General features: G+C 35.5%; 1 protein-coding gene across 4 annotated transcripts in view; it reads left to right on the forward strand.

Moving 5' to 3' along the window:
- Nucleotides 1–22,704, forward strand: part of LOC123312536 (tyrosine-protein phosphatase non-receptor type 23) — a 61,248-nt gene that overhangs the window by 24,996 nt on the left and 13,548 nt on the right. For all 4 annotated transcript variants that reach the window (XM_044897016.1, XM_044897014.1, XM_044897015.1 and 1 more), the window contains 2 exons: nucleotides 1,426–1,660; nucleotides 20,057–20,259. In XM_044897016.1, the coding sequence (XP_044752951.1) occupies nucleotides 1,426–1,660; nucleotides 20,057–20,259 (438 nt within the window). The remainder of the gene's footprint in view (nucleotides 1–1,425; nucleotides 1,661–20,056; nucleotides 20,260–22,704) is intronic.

Here is a 22,704-nt window from a genome sequence, read left to right on the forward strand (position 1 = left end):
AAGAAAGGTTTGAGACAGACGCAATACGCAATGATCTTTCCTTATGAAAGTTGAACCGAGAACCAGAAGTATCCGATGTGTAAACTGTTGGACTCCATATACAATAATGATCTATTATTAGTTTCAAAGGAGTGGAAAATAAAGAAAAATTTGCTCAAAGTTAACATTTACTCGTGATATCAGTGAATATTCGGAATTGATGAAATGGAGATATCTTCTGCCAATAAGATCTCTGCGAAGATGACTACAACATTTGACTTTGAATGTTGGTACGTTAAGTTTTCTCATTTCATCATTGGGAGTTGATCAATTTTGACTTTATCAGGAAGACTGTATACTGATTTCTTCAGTTCAATTATCAATTTTCATTAAATATCGACCACATTATGAAAATTAAGTTTACTTCTCATCAAACTCCATGAAAATGTTCAAAGAACATCTACTAAAAAGCCGAATCTAGTGATAAAGTTCGCAATTTGTACACAATGTTGATTTTGTTCTAAGGACAATAGAAGTTTCAGTTTTTTTGTTGTTCAAGAAATATAAATATAATTACTTACAATTATAAGTATAGAAGTTGAACACTAATTCAAACATAATCAATCAAGCTCTTCCAAAAAACCAACATCTCTACACCAACGCAATCTTTGCTGTCCGAGCTCAATGAATTGATTACCATCGTCCAAATTCAGCAGCCATATGTTATTTACATAACTGAAACCTGGCTCTATTCCTGATGGTTCTTGCTCCATACTAGGTTATACAATCATTCGCCAGGCCAGCATCAGAACCATCGACTACGGTGTTGTCTGCATCAATCTTCAGCATAAATGTATCCCATTACGAATGGCATGGTGTAGATAACATATTCATCGAAATAGCAGACATACATGTTTCCTTCACCTTGGAATGTATTTATAGACCATATCCTTGCGCGGAGGTCAGAAATCTTGTCGAGCATCTCTTCCTTAAGCATACTTTGTTTTTCAAAGGACTTCAGCAGACTGTCCTGGTGCCCATAAGGTAGAGGCATGGTCAGACTCTCTCCACACTAGATCTCATAATTACGTCCGTTGACAACCTGACTGAATTAACCTTCCTCCACTAGGTAAATCAGACTATGTGATCTTAAAGTCTGAGTTGCAGTTTTACTATCCATCCATTAAACACGTCAAGTTCTTCAAGAGACTAGATTATGTGGGAGTGTCTGCAGCGTTGGGGCCTTACATTTGATCTGATTCATTTTCCGATGATGAAAGCGTCGATGGGTGATTAATCTATTTTTAAGTTAATTCATGGTCTGGATCGGTTCGCATTATCATTTAATGCCATGGAGTCAAATTTCATTTTACTTTTAAGACGATCATTGTTCAGATACATTTTCCTTTAGATCCTTCAATATATTCCTCTAAATTTTCTTTTCAGGAAGAAGGACACTCAGAAAAAGAATACCAAAAATCGGTAGGGGAAAGGCCACCTAGTATTATAGCTACTGATTTATCCCGAGAAGCAGCAAAATATAAAGAAGCTCATAACAAAGCTAATGAGTCAAACCAGAATTTGCACAGAGCAATGGTAGCACATGTTGGAAACTTGAAAACATTATCACAACCGTTGAACCAGTTGCAGATGAGCATGCCGTCAGTGAAAATGCCTGATCGTAAGTTCCAATTCATTTTTACCTGGCAAAATCTGAACGGTTAGGTATTCGATATTATTTTGTTACAAAAGTTCAAAAAAATGTGTAGAGGTCCTTTGAAAATGATGGATCTATGTAATTAATTATTATTGGTGATGCCTCAAAATTTGTTTTTGATTAATTCGTCTATGTTTATGCTCTGCATGATTTTTTCGGAAGATATTTTCATCATACAAAATAGTGAGCAGTCATTAAAGCATATTTTATTTCGTTTATTTCATAGAATTGCTATAAAATAAACGTGGTTTGAGAAGCATCCTAATCAAACTGTACAAACGGTCATTAATCGATAATCTGCCGAGGTATACCAACTGCAGATATGTTATTGTTGTTCTCATCTCATAAAGAAGTAGGTAATACTTGAAAAGGTGTATGTTGAAGAGTCAAATTTTTTAACATTGAGAGATCTCAAATTTCGGCTGTTACGGGGTGTAGGTGAAGGCGTAAACTGCAGTTTTTTCTGCTGCGGTTTGTTGATATGAAGCACCCCGGTTTCATAGACTCATCTCTGTAGATTTTTGACTTATGCATGGCACGGAAAACATCATAATTTCAGGACCATTCGACGTAACTCAACCATCGTTTTTCCCAGTCGATTTATTAAGTTTCAGAGCATCTTTTGACTAAGATGTCTAAAAACATGGTGTATGCACTGATTAGATTTTGTTTTTCCCGCTTCGAAAATAAGAGATAAGTTTCGTTTTTCCAATTGTAGGTAGCGCCGTTTAGGAATTGACAGTTGTCAAATGATATTTGAAAATAATTTGAATGCATTCCTACGACCAAAGATTATAGAGTAGAAAGATAGGAAACGCCCTCATATCGCTAGTACTAAAAACCGACTACATTTTGGCCAGTGAAAACACATTTGACAATGAGATGGCGCTGAAAACGTATTATCAATACAGAAAAACTGTTTAATAACAGTTTTCTCTCTTTCAAATGAGGGGCGCGAAATTCGAATTCTATTCCTTCCACAAAACAAAAAGATGGTTTTTTTGTGACCAGGATGTTAGTTTCCATCTGAACATTGTTTTGAATCGATTGGTAGCAATGAAATACGCTGTTGGATGTGATGAATTTTTATTTGCAATCTATAAAAAATTTACAAAAATTTGAAATTATGGACAACGAATAGAGCTTTGACTAGGATACAAGAGTACATGGTCATCTGCTATAGTTACGTCAAAGGTGTTTTTTCTGTGAAAACGTTTCGAATTATTAATAATAATAATAAACTGTACAATTTATATCAGAAATTGATATGAACCAATATTCAATTTACCGTCATAGGATACACATTTCCGTTACTTACATATTATTTACAAAATTTTCAGAACCACGATTGAAAAAAACCTTAGAGAGGTATACAGGACCTGTCTTGAAGCCCGTCAGTATAATTTCTTCATGCTTTTTCATGATTTCTTCATGGTATGGTCTCTTTATGACACAATATACAAATTGATTGACGAATGAACACTCATAGAAGTGTTCATAAAACTTTGACTTTCCAAACAACAATTTGACAGTCACCCGATTCCCAAATCGAAATCCATAAAACTTTTGCATTTCTGAATATATTGAAGGCAATTGAGAATCTTTGAATGGACGTGTAAAAGTCATAATTTCCCCTAAATGAGCCCTTCATGTAAGGTATGCTTCCTGCATACAACAATTTACGTGGATGAACAGTTCTCAATCGACTTGCAGTAAAATGTTCTTTGCACATGGTGTATAGTCAGTAGTGTTTGCAAGCCTTTACGCCCTGAAAATTTCATCCACTTCGTAGCACTGAAAATAAAAATCAATGAATGACGGAGTCACATGTTACCAGTTTTAATACTTACATTCCCATTTTCCTTAGTAAAATTCGTTTTATTTGATCCACAGTTCTTCACCATACAATAATTTTCGAACGATATTCTGAGGTTTTCGCCAAGAAATTAGACAAAAATTTCAATAATCAGCAACTAGAACGGGCTTGAAAAATAAAAGGCGATACGAGGTTGTCTATGGATACGAGAATCAAAACATTCAAAACCTGTTTGATCAAAATGGCCATATGACTCCGACATCTCGCAAAATTTCATATGTCCCTCGAATTGATATTTCAACCAGTCTTAGGGCCTTAAAAACACATTTGAAACACAGATGGCGCTCACATCACTCTAGTCGCTTCGTTTCCTATCTTTCTACTCTATAATCTTTGCCTACGACTTGCGAATGTGCTGTATTTATAAGCGATTATTGGTTTGTGAAAATGTATTACTTTCGAGAAAGGTCGCACAACATTCATTTATTGAACATGTCGTTCAGTTTTCTGTATGGACAATCAAGAACTACAGCTAAGAATTCGGTGTTGTTGGACTATCACCCTTTGTTGTTGGAAATTGAGGCAGAGCCAAATTAGATGAACATTAGGGACGGATAGAGCTAACAGTTTCATGGCAACTTCAGCAATAAAGGAACTGTATTGAAAATACGTAATGTGAATTGTGCGCATGTATTAAGAAACAGAAATATATTAATCTGTTCGAGTTTGTTCTTCAAATATTCCTCACAAGTATAGTGAAAATTGCGTTTCAGTCAACTAAATATAATGAATATTTCGCCAATCAACTGTGTTTTATTGAAATCATATTGAATTGCCCTTCTCACGAATACAATTTGTAAAACAAAAATTATCTTGAAGAAAAATAGAAGTACTCCTTCGAATCCTTCTATAGTGTTGAAATATCTGCAGATTCGTTTTTACAACGAAAATACAAGTGTAAATCACAAATATTCGTTAACATCTGATTCTTTGATGGATCAGGAACACAGAGATGACTGTAATCTGTGATCGATATAAACGCATAACTAAGATGTCTAAAACACTGGTGTGTGCACTTGTCACTTTTTGCAAGCATCAAAATTTCAGAAAATCGGGGATATGGGATCAGTTTCGTGGCGGCGCCACCATGTCATTTGATTCGTTCTATCCTTGTTCTACCAAAGGTAGTCCAATGATACTCTCTCGTTTTATTTTGTTTTGCGTTGATTTCGAATATCGATCAACGAGTTCAAAATATGAACTGGCCCATTTTGTCAGCTGTTAAGGAATATTTGTGCTTTACAGTTCAATTTTCGTTGTAAAAAAAAATTTGTCAATATTCCAACACTATCGAATAAGGGTTCGAATGAGGATTTACTGTTCTTCTTCAAGATAATTTCCGTTTGACAACTTGAATCCGCATAGGCGGAAATAAACATTTTTTGTGGGGGGGAGGTCTGAGGTGACCGCCCCCGGGGTAAAGATGTTGGGTGGAGAAGATGTGCAAAAATTCTAGAAATGGCTAAAAAAAAAAAACGAAAAAGCTCTTTCTGGGGGGGGCACCATGGGCATCTGGGGGGGGGGCACGCCCCCCTCCCCCTCCCCCTATTTCCGCCTATGTGAATCCGTGAGGGGGGTAATTCAATATGATTTTAATGAAACACAGTTGATTGGTCAAATATCCAATATATTCAGTTGACGGAAAGGGAATTTTCACTATATCTACTAAGGAAGAATATTTGAAGTAACAGACTCGAATAGATTTATGTATTTCTGATTCTCAATACATGCTAACAATTCACACTACGTATTTCTAATACAGTTCCTTTGAAATATTGCTGAAGTTTCCATAAAACTTAGCTATATCGGTCCCGAATGTTCGTTCATCTGATTTGGTTCTGCTTCAAATTCCAACAACACCGAATTCTTAGCTGTAGTTCTTGATTGTCCATACAGAAAACTGAACTTACTGAACGACATGTTGAATAAATGAATGTTCTACATCCCTTTCTCGAAACTAATACATTTTCCCACACCAATAATCGCTTATAAATACAACATATTCCTACGTCGTAGGAGAGTAATCAAATTATTTTCAAATATCAAATGACAATATGCTCTGTCAAATTCTAAACAGCGCTACCTACTGTGGGAAAAACGAAACTGATCCCATGTCCCCACGAAATTAAAAACAAAATAGAATCAGTGAATACACCAGAGTTTTAGACGTCTTACGCATAACAAAATAAAGCGAGAGAGTATCATTAGATTTTGTTTCATAGAACAAGGATAGAAAATGGTGGCGCCACCACGAAACGAATCTCTTATTTTCGATTTAGTCTAATGTCATTCCATTCAAAAATTGACGAGTGCATACACCATATTTTTAGACATCTTACTTTTGACGTAGAGATATTAGTCCGAGAGCTGGCAGCAAAAACAACTACCTCATGAGTTACCAAAGGTTTGGTTTGGCACTTTGGTTCAACTTTATTACGAAAATTTGAAACCGCCCGTCTGCCGGGCGTGAGTGGTCGCCTTATGGGATAAAAAAAATTGAAAAGATGAGAAAAAATCGATTGGAACTTCCTAATCGTTACCAAGATGAATGTTGTGTCAAAATGGTCTATAGTATATCCAAATCCAAGAGGCCAGCGGTAAACATTGCAGCATGAAGTGATCACGCGTCAAGAACGTGATAACGCAGAGGTGTACTAATAAATTGAATTCCGAGAGCGTTATATTTTAAAACTTTTTGAGTGTTCCAGTTCCGGTGAAAAATGTGTATGCTTATCTACGAGTCTGAGTAATGAACAATTAATCTAAAGTTCCCACTTTAATATATACTATGTATATAAATGTGTAACAATATTTTTTTTGTAAAAGTGACTACCCCGTAGTGTCGTCAGAAGATGCAGAACTTTCCTCTAAGTTGACGATGACTGGTGTTATATCATCCATAATATTATCCAGTTTCCACATGTCTACCTCAACTTTTTGTTTGACATGTTTCACGCACTTTCTCCATCTTTCGGAAGTAACCCGTGAGAGAGCCTCTTGAAAAAGATTTTGGACGTCAGCCATTTTAAATGTGGTGTTTTTATCTGCCACAAAATTCTTGACATCGGCCCAAATCAATTCAATAGGGTTCAGTTCGCAGTGGTAGGGCGGTAATCTAAGTACAGTAATATTTTGGGCCTTTGCGGTTTCATCCACAATGTATTTTTCAAAGTTTTCTTTGTTCTGCCTGACTATCTGCAACTATTGCGCTTTTATGAGGTCAGGGGTGAAATCAATATTTTTCTCCCTCAACCATTGTTGGATATCACTCTTTTTGAATTGTGAATTAGGAATTTTTTCCATTTTCCTTGAATGGTAAGGAGCATTATCTAAAACTACTATAGAATTTTCCTCCAATTTAGGAACTATACCCTCGACCACTTTTCGAAGGACTGACCATCCATTTCTTCATGGTAGTCACCAGTTTTTTTGGATTGGAAAGTCCAGAGTCCTCCAGTTAAAAAACCAGTGTCACTGCCAATATGACACACTATAATTCTTTGCCCTTTGCCTGGAAAAATATATTCACTTCATTTGAAAAAGAATGTTGAAATTGTTTTCCACCAAAAAGGTACTTACATCAAGTTTCACAAAACTTTGATTGCTCGATCAACGATTTGGCATTAGATTTCCCGAAGGAAATCATTGAAACTTTCATATTTCCGAATATATTGGAGGAGTAGCAGTTGAGAATCATCAAATGGGCGTGTATAGATAATTATTTGGTGAAAAAATGATATTCAGAATGCTTATGACCAACTTATCGACTGAGAACTAATTGACGTTCATCCGTCACTCGATCGTTGATTCTCTGATCAAGCTTTATGAAACCAAAGGGTTAAACTCAAAATTCAAGACCTTCCCAGACGGATTTTTAATCCAGTAGATAATCCAGCAAGTAACGCTTGCCGAGAAGATGTAACTGTTTCATCGGTCCACACTTTGGATTTAGTATGACCGGTATTTACCCAAGTTTCATCCAAGCAGTAAATCTTCCTGTTTTCATCACGGAAGGTCCTAATTTTCGTGAGATAGTTTCTTCTCCAACATTTAATGTCGTCACGGTTCATTAAAAAACTGTTGCGTTGGCGACGTCCATATTTGAAATTAAGTTTTTTCAATATTATAGAGAAGGTACTCTTCTTAAAATTTGGCATTTCGAGTCTTCATTAACTATTTTTAATACTTTCTCTATAGTCGGGTGTTCATTTCTGAAGAAAAACTCGTGAACTTTTCGCCGTATTACATTTTTATCGAAATCTGATAAGGACTCCCATTTGGTGGTCCGATTTTGATTTGTTGCCGGCTGTGATAGAACACCGGAATTTATGTATTCGGAGATAATTCTCCTAACACTTCGAGCTCCAATGCCAAGTCTCTCAGCAACTCGGAGTTCTACGTCCTTTAAACACATTCCTGCATTTTGAATAATCTCAATTTTATAAGTATTCAAAATCATATCTTTTATCTCGGCACTGAAGTGTCGTTTCAGACGTCTCTTTTTTGGAGGACTTAAGTCAACACGCGATTCCTCAGCAGTATCAGTACTTGACATTATCTTAAATGCTTGTAACTTGAATAACTTGCTACAACTATAAACCAATTTACGAAAGAAAAAGCAATGAATGATCTCTGCAGTTCTGCACAACAATTCGCATACAATCAATGAATCAAACGTAATGCGGTACTGCATTACTCCCACCTGCAAACATGGCGTTCCTGAAGCTTTGACCAATAAGAGGAGTACCTTAAATAAGATCACGCGTTAGTCAGTTTGTTTACGCTGGCCTCTCGGATTTGGATAGACTATAGGATCTTAACTGAATTGTAATCGTAAGCGTCTGCCAACAGGGGTGGTCGCTATTTCGAAACAGACGCTGTCAAATACAGGATGGTTCAGATCATAACCAAGAAATTTTAACCACGTATTCTACATCAAAAATAAGCCCTAGTTTGTCATACAAACAAATGTCGAGAAATGTTTCCTCTCCGAGATACGGGGTGTTGAAATTATAGAAAAAAAATGTTTTTTATTAATAACTTTCGCACTGCTTGAAATATTTTTATGAAATTTGAGACATAGGTTTTGAGCGTCAAGGAGCACTTTTTGCATAATATCATTTTTTTTCTATTCTACCAGTGGCCTCCGTACTGCAGCGAGACTGAATATTTTCAGATAAAAAAATCCTTAGTTAATTTGGAGCAAATTCGGTTTCTTGACTTTTTGCTGAGCGAGGCACCGTTTCCGGTTAAAAAAATAAAACACATTCTCATGCATGAAGAAATCGCAAAAATTTTATATAGCAATAAAAAGGTTGCTACAGTTTTGTAGCAATTTTCTAAGATTAGATAAATTCAACACACACCCAACTCCTATTTTTAGGGTAGATTAATTTGATTAAAAAACTTAAATGACAGTTTTGGTTTCCAATTACTCGTTTCAATACAAGCATAACCATAAAAGACTGTAATTTCTTTATTGTGGAAAGCAAAGTGTGCCATGGAGGATACTTCGTGAATTTGATAGGAATCCAACAACAAAGCAGTCGAATAGCAGCTCGCACAATTCGATTTTCTATGTCAAAAATTCTTGCAACTCGTCCAAGGTTTACGAGGTGATGAACAGCGAAGGTTATTTTTTTGCCAATGGATTCTTTGTTCAATTGAGCAGAATAGAGACTTTTTAAATACCATATTATGGACTGATGAATCGTGTTTCAGTCGTCGGGGCGTGGTAAACTTTCATAACCAGCATGTATGGGCCCACGAAAATCCACATCCCATTCGATCAAGAAATTTCCAAGTAGAATTTAGTGTTAATGTTTGGCTTGGAGTTTATCATAGGCTTGTTCGTAGAGTGGTTTGAAACGGTTGTGAACTGTACAGAGCAAGCGCAAATGGATTTTCGTTACCCTAAAATGGAATTGCGCTTGCTCTGTACAGTTCACAACCGTTTCAAACCACTCTACGAACAAACCTAATAATCACCTATTTGGACCCTATTTCTTACCAGAACGAGTTAGTGGTGAAAATTGTTTACAATTTCTAATGGCAGAGCTTGCAAATATGTGGGAAAATATTCCAGTAGAATCAAGGTTAGCGGCTTGGTTTCAACTTGACGGTTGTCCAGCCCACTTTCATAGAATTGTGAGGAACTGGTTGAATAGTAATTTTCCTAAAAGATGGATCGGACGTAATGGGCCAGTCAGTTGGCCTTCACAGAGCCCCGATATTACCCCTTTGGACTACTTCGTATGGGGGTTTTTGAAAGAAATCGGATATATGACTTCTGTGAACTCAAGGGAAAAACTTATTGGTCGTATTTAAAATGCTTGCGACGAATTAAGAAATCGAAATTTAGATGCTGCCATCGGATCTATTAGACGTCGATGTGAATTATGTGTTCAGCAAAATGGGTCATACTTCGAACATCTTCTTTAAGTTTGGCGATTTCTTAATGCATGAGAATGTGTTTAATTTTTTTAACCGGAAACGGTGCCTCGTACAGCAAAAAGTCAAGAGACCGAATTTGCTCCAAATTGAATAAAGATTTGAAAAGTAATTTTTATTGTCGGAAAAACCAGTGGCGTATCATTTTTTTATCTGAAAATATTCAGTCTCGATGCAGTACGGACGCCACTGGTAGAATAGAAAAGAAATGATATTATGCAAAAAGTGCTCTTTTACGCTAAAAACCTATGTCTCGAATTTCATAAAAATATTTCAAGCAGTGCGAAAGTTATTAATAAAAAACATTTTTTTTCTATAATTTCAACACCCCGTATCTCGCAGAGGAAACATTTCTCGACATATGTTTGTATGACAAACTAGGGCTTATTTTTGATGTAGAATACGTGGTTAAAATTTCTTGGTTATGATCTGAACCATCCTGTATTTGACAGCGTCTGTTTCGAAATAGCGACCACCCCTGTTGGCAGACGCTTACGATTACAATTCAGTTAAGATCCTAGACCATTTTGACACAACATTCATCTAGGTAACGATTAGGAAGTTCCAATCGATTTTTTCTCATCTTTTCAATTTTTTTTATCCCATAAGGCGACCACTCACGCTCTGCAGACGGGCGGTTTCAAGTTTTCGTAGTAAAGTTGAACCAAAGTGCCAAACCAAACCTTTGGTAACTTATGAGGTAGTTGTTTTTGCTGCCAGCTCTCGGACTATATGTTTCGTCTCGTAGTAATGACAAATTATAGATGCACTCCCCAAAAACCATTCACATTTCTTATTTTGCAAACTCCACATAGATGACCCCTCAAAAATATATTTTAAGGCCTGATTGTCCGTTTTTGACATCACTTCATTCCCAAACAAATAATGATGAAAAAATTCTAATATCGATCGATATAACTCAGTCGGAATAATTTTTTATGAGAGGGCTATAGGCTTTTCTTCTCCATTTGGAAAACGATGAGATAAAATACTTGAGAGCCCAACAAAACTCGCATCACACGATAAAACTAGTGGTAATTCTTGTTGAAAAGGAACCAAAATTTCACTAGACGTCAATTCTCTTTTGATCCATTCGACTGCCTTATGACACTTATAATTCCACTGAAATTGTGTCTTTTTCAACAAATGATATAAAACCTTTATATTATCTGTCCTATTCCTCAAAAATGGCTAGCCAATCCTAGGAATGCCTGTAATTCTTTTTTAGATTTGGGTGTTGGTAGGTTTTTTATAGCCCTGACTTGAGCTGGTGAAGGCTTAAGACCTTCCTTATCTAGAATAAAACCTTATATTTCTATTTCATTTGTGAACAACTCACACTTTTTCTCATTCACTCGCAACCCTGTCTCACTCAAAGGTTGAAAAATGGTCTCAAGAATTTGTCAATGTTCAACATCCGATTCGCTTGTACAATAAATACAAAGTTATGTCATAGATTAATTTGATCAGTAGCTTCATTGATAAATTTATGAACTCAATCTGCTGTCAAAATCTTGGATTTTTCGGAATATATCCTTCAGATTTCATTTTTAAATGCGCTATCAGCCGGAAGTAATGGGAAATATTGAGATTTTCATTGACTTTCAGCGTAGATTTTAAAATAGAATATTTCGTCCACAATGACGCAGGACGAAATTTATTGGACTGAAATTGAAAAATAAATTAATCACGTAAACTAAATGAAAAATAAAATTACATACCAAAGAGTTCGCCAATAACACGTTCTCATCTATGGCAATGATTTTATTTTTCAACTTCCATTGATTGAATATTTCATAATCCTTGTCGTAAATTAGTCTGGATTGTTCTAGTTTGCAGCTTTGCGTGTATTATTTCCAAAGAATATTATTTCAGGAAAAAATAATGGAAGCGTGATAGGCTCGTTCTCAACCATAAACACCAGGATATCCTAACGAATTTTACTCGCCACTTATCAGATATGACGAATTATCCGCTCATGTATGGGACGCTAATAATATTATTACGAGATGCTCCTCGTACTGGAACGCTGACGCCAGCTTCGTCTTCGCGGAAAGTGTTAGTGCGAGAAGAAAGTGATGACTCGGATTCTTCCAGAATCCAAGGTTTCCATGTGAAAAGAGACACATTCTAGTTAGTTCCATTTTAGAATTCATTCTGTTTGTAACTCCTTTCCGCTCTGTTCAATTATAAAGTCATTTAGTTTTTCAAAATTGTGATTTATAATTGAAAGAATAAAATTCTTTTTAAAAACAGAGTTTGCGGACTGAAAATCATAATTGGCGCTGCGAACAGGATTTCGCAACGGTTTTCGGTTTTTTCAAGAAACGAACTAACTGAAAATAGTTTCCACTAGTGAACACAAACTGTTCGAGGAACCCCGTTGAGTTTTAACTCTTAGTGCGAAATTCCAAACTTCACCAACCCACTTCGACCAGAAGGAAGGACGTTCCACCCTAGGATGCAAATCTTGGTGTAAGTCCTATTTTCCACCACATTTCCTATATCACCAGTATTCTTTATTTCGATGACAGACTCATCTCATCAATTAGAGATAATTGCTGAAGAGCCAGAAATTTTAGAATCTTTGAATTCTCATAATATTCAAGAACGCTTACTTAGGAATAATCGATTTCGGCCGTATCCTATTAGAAATTTCAATAACGAAATGAATCAAAACTCTTCTAACACCCCAACACTCCCAACAGTAGCCGACCCTATGTCTAGACAAGACATCCAATTATTACTTAATTCTATTCCAGAATTTTCACCGGGTAAAAATTTATCAATTGCTTGAATTTTTCGATCCGTTCGAAAATCTTAAATGAAGCACGAGACTTCATCTCTTTCCAAAATGCGACGGATTGGCCTTCGATCAGACGTGCTCTCCTTCAGAGATACGGAGATCAAAGGAACGAAGAACTATTAATTGCTGCGGTTTCACAATGCGTCCAAAAAAGACACGAAAATTATTTAGATTATTATTGCCGAATTTCAAAAACTCTGAGTGATCTCTTACAACACCTCTCTTTGAATATACAAGACCAAAATCTATTAACTTATAAAAAATGCGAAGCAGAGAAATTGTCACTAAAAACATTCCAAGCAGGATTACTCGAACCTTATAGATCCTATATAAGCAATTTCGAGTTGAAGAGCTTAGAAGAATGCATCAATAAATATAAATTTTATGACAACAGGAAACAAGAATGGGAATATTCCGAATTTCTTCGTAAATCCCAAGAAACCAAGAAGCCTTTGGCACAACCTCATTTCAAACAGAATCAAAATTATAATGATCATTTACCTAGATTTTCTAATAACAGTTTCAATCAAAATTTACCAACAAGATTTTTCAATAACGCTTTCAATCAAAATTTACCAACAAGATTTTCCAATAGCAACTCTAATCAAAACTTACCAAACATTGTTTTTCCAAATAATCAACCTTTGAGAAATAATCAGAAATTTTTCACAAATCAAGAAGTTTTTGGTACTAAACCAGGGTCAAGTATCTATAAATCGAATCCAGAACCGACACCAATGTCAATTTCGACCAGAAATACAAAACCGACGCCTATGTCGATTTCTACCAGAAATTCGAAATTCCCACAAAAACAATTATTCAACGTACAATTCAAACCCGATGATGTAATCGATCATGAAGCTGAATCTTACGAACCCGAACATTCTGAAGAAAATGTTATGAATTTTTCCGAAGAAGATGAGAATTATTATTACGAAATGGATGAAAATTTTCAAGAAGCTCCTCCAGAAACCCCAGGAACTTAGATCACAATTCCTTGAAAATAAAATCAAAACTTCTCACATTTATCTTCCAAAAATAAATTTGAAAATTTTAATAGACTCGGGTGCCACAAATTCAGTCATTAATAGAAAACCAGCATTTGAGAAATTTTTCCAATTTTTGTTCAAAGAAAAATTCAGTGTGTCCGGATTAGGAAATACAATTAACGCTGATGATAACATCAATATTCCACTGTTTTACGAATTAGGAATCCTCGACAATATTCATTTACATGTTGTCGACTGGCATAAAAATTTCGATGCTTTATTAGGAACATCCGATTTGCAAAAATTAGGTGCAAAGATTGACTATCAAAACCACATTTTGGAAATGAAAAATTTGAAAATACCTTTTAACCTCGAGTACTCCACGAATAAACTTAAACCAAATAAAACTATAGCAAGAACATTTGTAAAAATTCCAGTATCCCTAGAAAATGGTGACGTTTTACTACCCGAAATTAAGTTTAAAAAATTCTCAACACCAGAATGTATAGCACGAGCAAAAAATGGTATTTGCCTAATTCCTATTTCAGAATCAATTAACGGGAATTTAGAGATTAACTTTTCGGAAAGAATACCCGTGAAATCAATATCTGAAACAGAAATATGTGCTCCTCAAATTGAAAATTCTAAATTAAAACTTTCAAAAAATATTCGTACGCAACACATGAATTCTGAAGAAAAACGAGAAATTTTGAAACTTTGTAGTAAATTCAAAAATATTTTCTATAACGAAAACTGCGATCTCTCTTTTAGCAATACTGTCAAGCATAAAATAAGAACGAAAGATGAAGAACCCGTTCACGTTAAATCTTTCAGACACCCTCACAGCATGAAAAAGATTATTCAAGAACAAATTCCAAAACTTTTAGATGATAATATCATTCGTCCATCTATTTCACCCTACAGTGCTCCAGTTTGGATTGAAGACAAAAAGAAAGATGCTTCCGGCCAAAAGAAATATCGTATGGTCATTGATTATCGCCGTTCAAATGAAAAAACCATTGAGGATAAATATCCGCTCCCGCGAATAGAAGAAATTTTGGATAATTTAGGAAAAAGTTGCTATTTTTCGACACTCGATATGGCAAAAGCCTTTCACCAAATCGAAATGGACGAGGAATCAATAGAAAAAACTGCATTCACCGTGAATAATGGTCACTACGAATATCTTCGTATGCCCTACGGATTGAAAAATGGAACCAGTACATTTCAACGCGTAATGGACAATGTACTTAAAGAATATCTTCATAAGTTTTGTTTCGTTTACATGGATGACATTGTCGTATTTTCAAAATCGTTACAAGAACATATTTGCCATTCGAAATCAATTTTTGAAAAAATTAGAGAATTCAACCTCAAAATTGAACTTGACAAATGTGAATTTTTGAGTAAAAATGTCGAATTCTTAGGACACTTAATAACTCCTGACGGAATATCTCCGAATCCCTCTAAACTGAAAGCTGTTGAAAAGTACCCTATTCCACGCACAGTGAAGGAAATCAAATCATTTTTAGGATTAATAGGTTATTACAGACGATTCATTCAAAATTTTGCTCACATAGTTTCTCCCATGACCAAATGCCTTAAGAAAGGAGCGAAAATTAAAAATGATGATCCCGACTATGTGAATGCTTTTCAATTATGTAAAGAATTATTGACAAATGCTCCGATATTAGCTTATCCAGATTTTGAAAAAACATTTAAATTAACAACAGATGCTTCAAATGTTGCAATTGGAAGTGTATTATCACAAGACAACCGCCCAGTTGCCTATTATTCAAGAACCCTAAATTCAGCCGAAAAAAATAATTCAACCATAGAAAAAGAACTCCTCTCAATTTTAGATTCAACAAAACATTTTCGACCATACCTCTACGGACAAAATTTCATAATAGAAACTGATCATAATCCCCTTGTTTGGCTTTATAAAATAAAAGAACCTAATTCCAGGCTCATAAGATGGAAATTGAAACTTGATGAATTTGATTTCAACATAATTCATAAAAAAGGAAAAGAAAATAAAGTTGCGGATGCCCTATCGCGAATTGAAATCAATAACAGAGAAAATGAAGACTCTTTATTATCAGAAAATGACCTAAATATAGAAGTTTCCTCAATTTTACCTAATATTAATGATCTTCCGGTACTTAGTGATGAAGAACTTGAAAATATTTTGAACCCCCCAGACAATCGTCAAAATAACGATGATCCCAATCATCAACATGAAGCAAATAATAATGATTCTAATGCCACCATTCATTCAACTCAAGAAGACAATGGAAAAGTTATTCCAATCACGGAATCTTCTGTGAATATATATCCGAATAGAATTATTCTAAATATTGGCGAACAATACAATTTGAAATTCACAAAAAATTTTCAGAAAAATACTTACAACATAACAATAAGACAAAATTTCATGGAAAATGATTTTTCAACTTTTTTCAAAGAAATTTTTAGACCGAATGAATCTTACGGAATATTTTTCAGAGATAATAAATTACGACTCCCTTTCATCAGATTTTGCAAAGAATCCTTCAATTTCTCCGTGAAACTTTATATAAGCAACACCCTTTTATTAGATGTACCTTGTGAAGAGAATCAAGTCGAAATCATTTCAGAATATCATGATAAAAACCATAATGGTATTTCAGAAACATTTAATCAATTATCGAAAAAATACTATTGGCCAAAAATGAGGAATAAAATCACAGAAATCATAAATAAATGCGAATTATGCCTTAAATCAAAATACGAGAGAAACCCTTATAAATTGAAATTTTCAGGTCCCCTCCTAGCTAAGCGACCTTTCGAAGTAATCCACATTGATACATTCTCTTTTCAAAATTCGAAGTTTTTAACAATAATTGATTTATTTTCAAAATACGCGCAATCATACCTTTTAAAAGACGGCACTGCTTTAACAATTCTCAATAAATTACGTCATTATTTTTCACATCACAATATTCCACAAAAGATTGTTTGTGACGAAGGACGAGAATTTCAGAACAAGACTTTCACAGAGTATTGTAAATTGAACAAAATCAATCTACATTTTACAACAGTGAACAATCCGAGCTCAAATTCTCCAATTGAACGATTCCATTCAACAATTTTGGAAAAACTCAGAATTCTCAAATTGAAAAACCCAAATGAAAATCCAGCTAATCTCATGATTACAGCAACATTAATTTATAATCAATCGATACATTCAGCGACTGGTTATTCACCTTTTCATTTACTTTATGGTCCATACGACAAATTACCAGAATTTGATTTGAATATGACTATTTATGAGCAGTATAACGAAAAACGAAAACAGGAAATTTTGCCATTTTTTGACCATATTTACGAACGAAATAAAAACAAAGCTCAGAAAACATTAAACAAGCTGAACGAAAAGCGAAATGACCCTCCAAATTTAGAGCAAGCAGAAGTTTACGCCGAACGAAACAGACCGAGAAAAACGGATCCACCCTTCGAAAAAATTATTGTTGAACAGCAACAACAAAACAAAATAAGTGGTCTAACTACAAAATCAAGAGAAACAACAGCGCACATACAAAAAGTCAAAAAACTAAGAAAAAACGTTTGTTCTTTTCAGGATACTGCTGATCCTCCTGATTCAGACCCAAACAAACCAGGCCCTTCAGGTCCACGAAATAAAAAGTAATGGATACTTTGAAGAACCTTTGAGTCATGCCAAAATTCTTGATCATTACCATAATTTTCTTTTCTTCATAAATATTACCAATTTGCAAGACAATTTCGATCAGTTGAACGATAATTTTAATGACCTTCAGAAAGACCAAACATTCGATGAATTACCCCGTCGACTTTTTCACCAATTGAGTTTGAATTTGGATCAAATCGAACAAATCTTACGAAAATTTGTCAATAGAAAAGTTAGAAGAGGTTTGGCTAATTTCATCTGAAAAGGTATTTAATTCATTACAGGTAACCTAGACGATGATGATCTGAAAACTATTAACGAAAATTTAGAAAGCCTTCACAACAGCAAATCTTCCGAAATCGAAAGGATAAATAAATTAACTTCTTTTGCTAATCATTTGTCAAAAAGATATTCAGGCTCTGCTAAACGAAAATATTATTCATACTAAAGCATTATTCCAGAATATTGAATCTACCGAAGGATTTCGAATCATTGTAGAATACCAAATGCTTCAGTCCCAAGCACTCTTGAACACTTTATTAATGCTAGAAAGGACTATAAGTTTTGCAATGAGAGAAATTCCAAATTTAGAAGTCATTAAAGTTGAAGAACTTTATTCCATCGGGACATATCTTGAAAAAATTTATAAGACACAGCAACTATCACCAATTGATCATGTTCATCTTTTCAAAATAATCGAATATGCAAAAATGTCTGTCATTGGAACGGAGGAAACTATCACATTCCTTCTCAAAATCCCAATTCTCAAACGAGTAATTGCTTCATATTCCCGAATCTACCCTGTACCCAATACCCAAGATATTGCTGTGATCCCGCCAAGGACGTATTCCATCAAAATCAACAACGAGGAATATTGGACCAATGAAATATGCAAATCAACATTGGGAAGTTCGATGGTGCTTTGCCTTCAACAGCCTACCAAGGAAGCATGCATTCTGTCAACCCCAGGTCGATGCCAAACAACACTAGTGAACAACGACTTCAACATCATCCACCCGCTGAAGAATCACCAGCTCCTGACCCTCTTCAAAAAGAACAAAACAGTACTAGAAGACTGCCATGGAATTCTATAATCCAGGGAATCAACCTTCTAAGTTCCACCTGCCGAATTATTATTGAAGAATCCATCTACGATGACACAGTTCCGATTTTCGAAATAACTGCCTAAAACATTTCGAAAATTTCATTGAACTCCACCCACAAAATTGAATTTCACCTGAGGCATCTGAAAGAACCAACTTCAATCCTTCAAGAAGCAGAAAAACTTTCAGACCAGCCCATGTACTTACATCCAATAACTCAGGTCATTCACCAGTCTACAAGTGTGATATTGTGCTGTTTCACAATTCTTGGAATCATCTTCGTTATAAAGAACAAAACAAGGATCTCCGAGTTAATCTACAGTCCAAGGAAAATCATACACGTAGAAATGGAAGACATCACCCAAGGCCACCCAGCAGATAACAGAGACGTTATCTCTTAAGGGGGAAAGTATTACGAGATGCTCCTCGTACTGGAACGCTGACGCCAGCTTCGTCTTCGCGGAAAGTGTTAGTGCTAGAAGAAAGTGATGACTCGGATTCTTCCAGAATCCAAGGTTTCCATGTGAAAAGAGACACATTCTAGTTAGTTCCATTTTAGAATTCATTCTGTTTGTAACTCCTTTCCGCTCTGTCCAATTATAAAGTCATTTAGTTTTTCAAAATTGTGATTTATAATTGAAAGAACAAAATTCTTTTTAAAAACAGAGTTTGCGGATCGAAAATCATAATTATATAATAAAGACAGCAACACTCAACGAACTTCAAAATATCAACAAATGCCATGGTTACTGTAGAAGTTAGTTAAATGGAAAGAAAATCATAGGAACAGTGAATTAATTTTAAGATCGATTTTTATTGCGATGAAATTATTTTCCCGTGAAAAATGAAGTCTTGTATGCACCACGAGCTTTATTAGATCCTAACGCCCATCGGGCAACATTTATCCCTTGGTCTAAAGACTAAAGGTCCTCGGGTCGGATGTTAGCCTCCGGCAGTTGGTACATGAATAACTATTAGGATATTCTCATTGTCGGGGTTAATGCTTGAAAAAAAAATCTCGATAGCGTGGATAGCAACAAAGTTACTAGTACCCTAGTTATAGGGCTTCTCGGGCTGCCAGTCTCAACCTTGGCAATGTGGATGTATTCCTTTGTACCTATAAAAATAAATTCAGGAGACATGCAACGACTTTTTCCATTAAACTTTTGGAAATAGGAGTCTTCTTTTTTGTATAAAAAATTTAAGAACTTTGATCGCTGTTCACTAAACTGTTTTTTTTTTCTATATAGAATGTAGTCTGTAATTGAACGAAGATCTGTTGGTTACAATGGAATAAAATAAAATAATAATGGCCCTATGGTCTATGCTATCGAAGAACCATATTTTCTGGTTTTATTTTCATCACTTTAGTGGAAGATTATCATATGTTAGATGACCTCGATATTGCGAAATTCAAGTGAATGTTTAAGAAAACTTACTTTCAGCTAATATTGATGAGTCTGCCCTGAAAGAAGTGGAAATGCTATTAGGGAAAGTTGAAGAAATGAGAACCCAACGAAGTATATTATGGGCCCAATTAAGAGATGCACTTCAGTCTGATGATATAACATGCGTTTTAGTTACCAAAGAAGAACATCAAAATGTGGAGGATATTTTTTCTAAAGAACTACAAAAGCATCAGCACTTGGTAAGATATATGATTATCGAATGAAATTCAATTATAATCTAGTTCTAGAACATAGGTTATGATCGTTTAATTCCTTTTGCATTCGAATAACCTAGACAGTATACCCTGTCGGAATACGAATTTGAATTTTGTCATTATCTAAATCAAGGCTGAAATTTTAGGTTATAGTTTAAAACAAAGGGCAACATCAAGAGATTTAAAATTTGGCAGAATGTCTGTAAAGTTATGTCTGTGTAGCGCCTTGTTTGTGCTATTGAAAAGATCCTCGTGATATATGAATAAGTTCCAACTTCTCCATGTACAAAAAATACATCCCGTAATTTCTATAAAATACTATTTCAATTCATATCGTCCTTACAATTATGTAACTTGTTTCTTCGTTCCCATTGAAAGAAACATTGAAAAACAAATTTACATTTCGTACGTAATTATTAAAACTACTATTGGTTAACAGGAAGTAGGAATTCGTGGGTTGATTAACAAACCATAGCTAAGTGCCAACGTTTCGCAAAATATATTTGCTTCTTCAGGGCAGAGCCATAATCATGTTTTCCACAAGTTATTAATATTTTTCATTATTAATAATATTCATAATTAATAATGATAAGTGTTATCCCTATGTTTTTGTACATATCCATTATCAAATTACACAAAGAATTTTTACTAAAAAAAACTCATGTGATACACAGAAAAGAAACGAAGTATAAAAAATTATTACATCTTTTGAAAAAATACCTTTACGTAGAGGATAGATTTTTTCAGAGCAGGCAGAACTCAACTCATTTATTCATTGCTGTATCCCGTTACTGGGAATAAATCTACAAAAATACATTAAAAAAAAAAGAACAGACTATAATTCCTTAGGGCTAATTGCGACTGTGTGCCCTCCTGTGACTGAAGAGACCCAACCGTGACCTACAGATCCTTCCACATTCCGGGCATGGATAGTCACCAACCAGATCTGGCCGCCGCTGAATTCTTCTCGAGTCTCCATTATAACTGTGCACTATAGAACTCCAATGTGATCTGTCTAACGCTAGTTGTTCCCAGTTATGATTGGCATTAACTGATTTTAGGGATTGATGAGTGTATCCTTAAAACGCTTATACTGGCCTCCTGTTTTCCGGGCTCCCTCTGTCATTTCACCATACAGAATCATTTTGGGGAGTCTTGTGTCTTGCATCCTCAGAATGTGGCCGCTCCATCTGAGTCGGACCCTTGTTACTTGAGTCTCAATTGTTGTACAACACGCGCGTTGCAAGACTTCCGCATTCGAAACTTTGTGGAACCATCTGATGTGCATTTTCTGTCTTAGATGAAGTTGTTGCGTTTGTTCAAGCTGTTTAATATGTCGCCTGTAGGGCGTCCAGCTTTCGCTTCCGTAAAGAAGCGTTGGGAAGACGACTGCTTCGTAAACAGCTGTCTTGGTCGTCAGATTGAGGTCGTGATTTTGAAACACTCTGACCTCTAGCTTGCAGAATGCCCGTGATGCCGAATTGGGACGGTTGTGTATTTCCGTGTCTAGGTTAGCCCTATTATTTATGAAGCTTCCCAAGTATTTGAACTGCTCCACCTGCTCCAGAGTTTCATTCTCCAGGCTGATATGTGTTTGAAGGCTAAGGCCTAAAGCTTCGTATATATGTTTATAGGTGTCCAGCATTACCTGTAGATCCTCTGGGCTGCTAGCGATGAGTGCGCAGTGGTCTGCATATTGAAGTTCCGTGATAAACTTTGAACGGGTTTTTGCTCTGAGGCGCTTCAGGTTCAGTAGGTCTCCATCAAATTTGAATCTTATTCCAACACCTCTTACAGACATTCTCATGTCAGCAGTTATCGAGACAGCTATGGCGAAAATATTGAACAGTAAAGGCGCTAACACGCAGCCTTGTTTTATTCCTGAGTTGTTTGAGAAATGGTCGGTTGAAAGCTTTTACACGCTTCTAAAAATTTTTCGGGTACTCCAAGGCGTCCTATGATTTTCTATAGCGCCCTCCCATTCACCGAGTCGAAGGCCTTACTTAAATCGAGGTAGGCTGTATAGATCCTTGATTGTTGTTCACGGGACTTCTCTTGCAGTTGTCGCAGTGTGAAAATTAGGTCCACCGTACCTCGATTTGGTCGAAAGCCGCACTGGGATTCGGGTAAAAGCTTTTCTAAGAGTGAAAATAGACGATTAGCCATAATCTTCGAGAGAATTTTGCCGGCCACGCTAAGCAACGATATGCCCCTGTAATTGTTGCAATTTGACGTATCGCCTCTGTTCTTATAGAGGTTGATAACTAAAGCGTCTCTGAAGTCTTGTGGCACATCTCCTTGTTCCCAGATCTTGCGGAATAGTGCTAGGAGACTATTGACAATGTCTTCATCCAGGGCTTTGAATATCAATCAACGATTGATATGCGCTAATTTGACAAATTACTGCAAGAATTTACGCAGGAGCAAATC

Source organism: Coccinella septempunctata, chromosome 4 (genome assembly GCF_907165205.1).
Source record: "Coccinella septempunctata chromosome 4, icCocSept1.1, whole genome shotgun sequence".
NCBI classification, from domain to species: Eukaryota; Metazoa; Arthropoda; class Insecta; order Coleoptera; family Coccinellidae; genus Coccinella; species Coccinella septempunctata.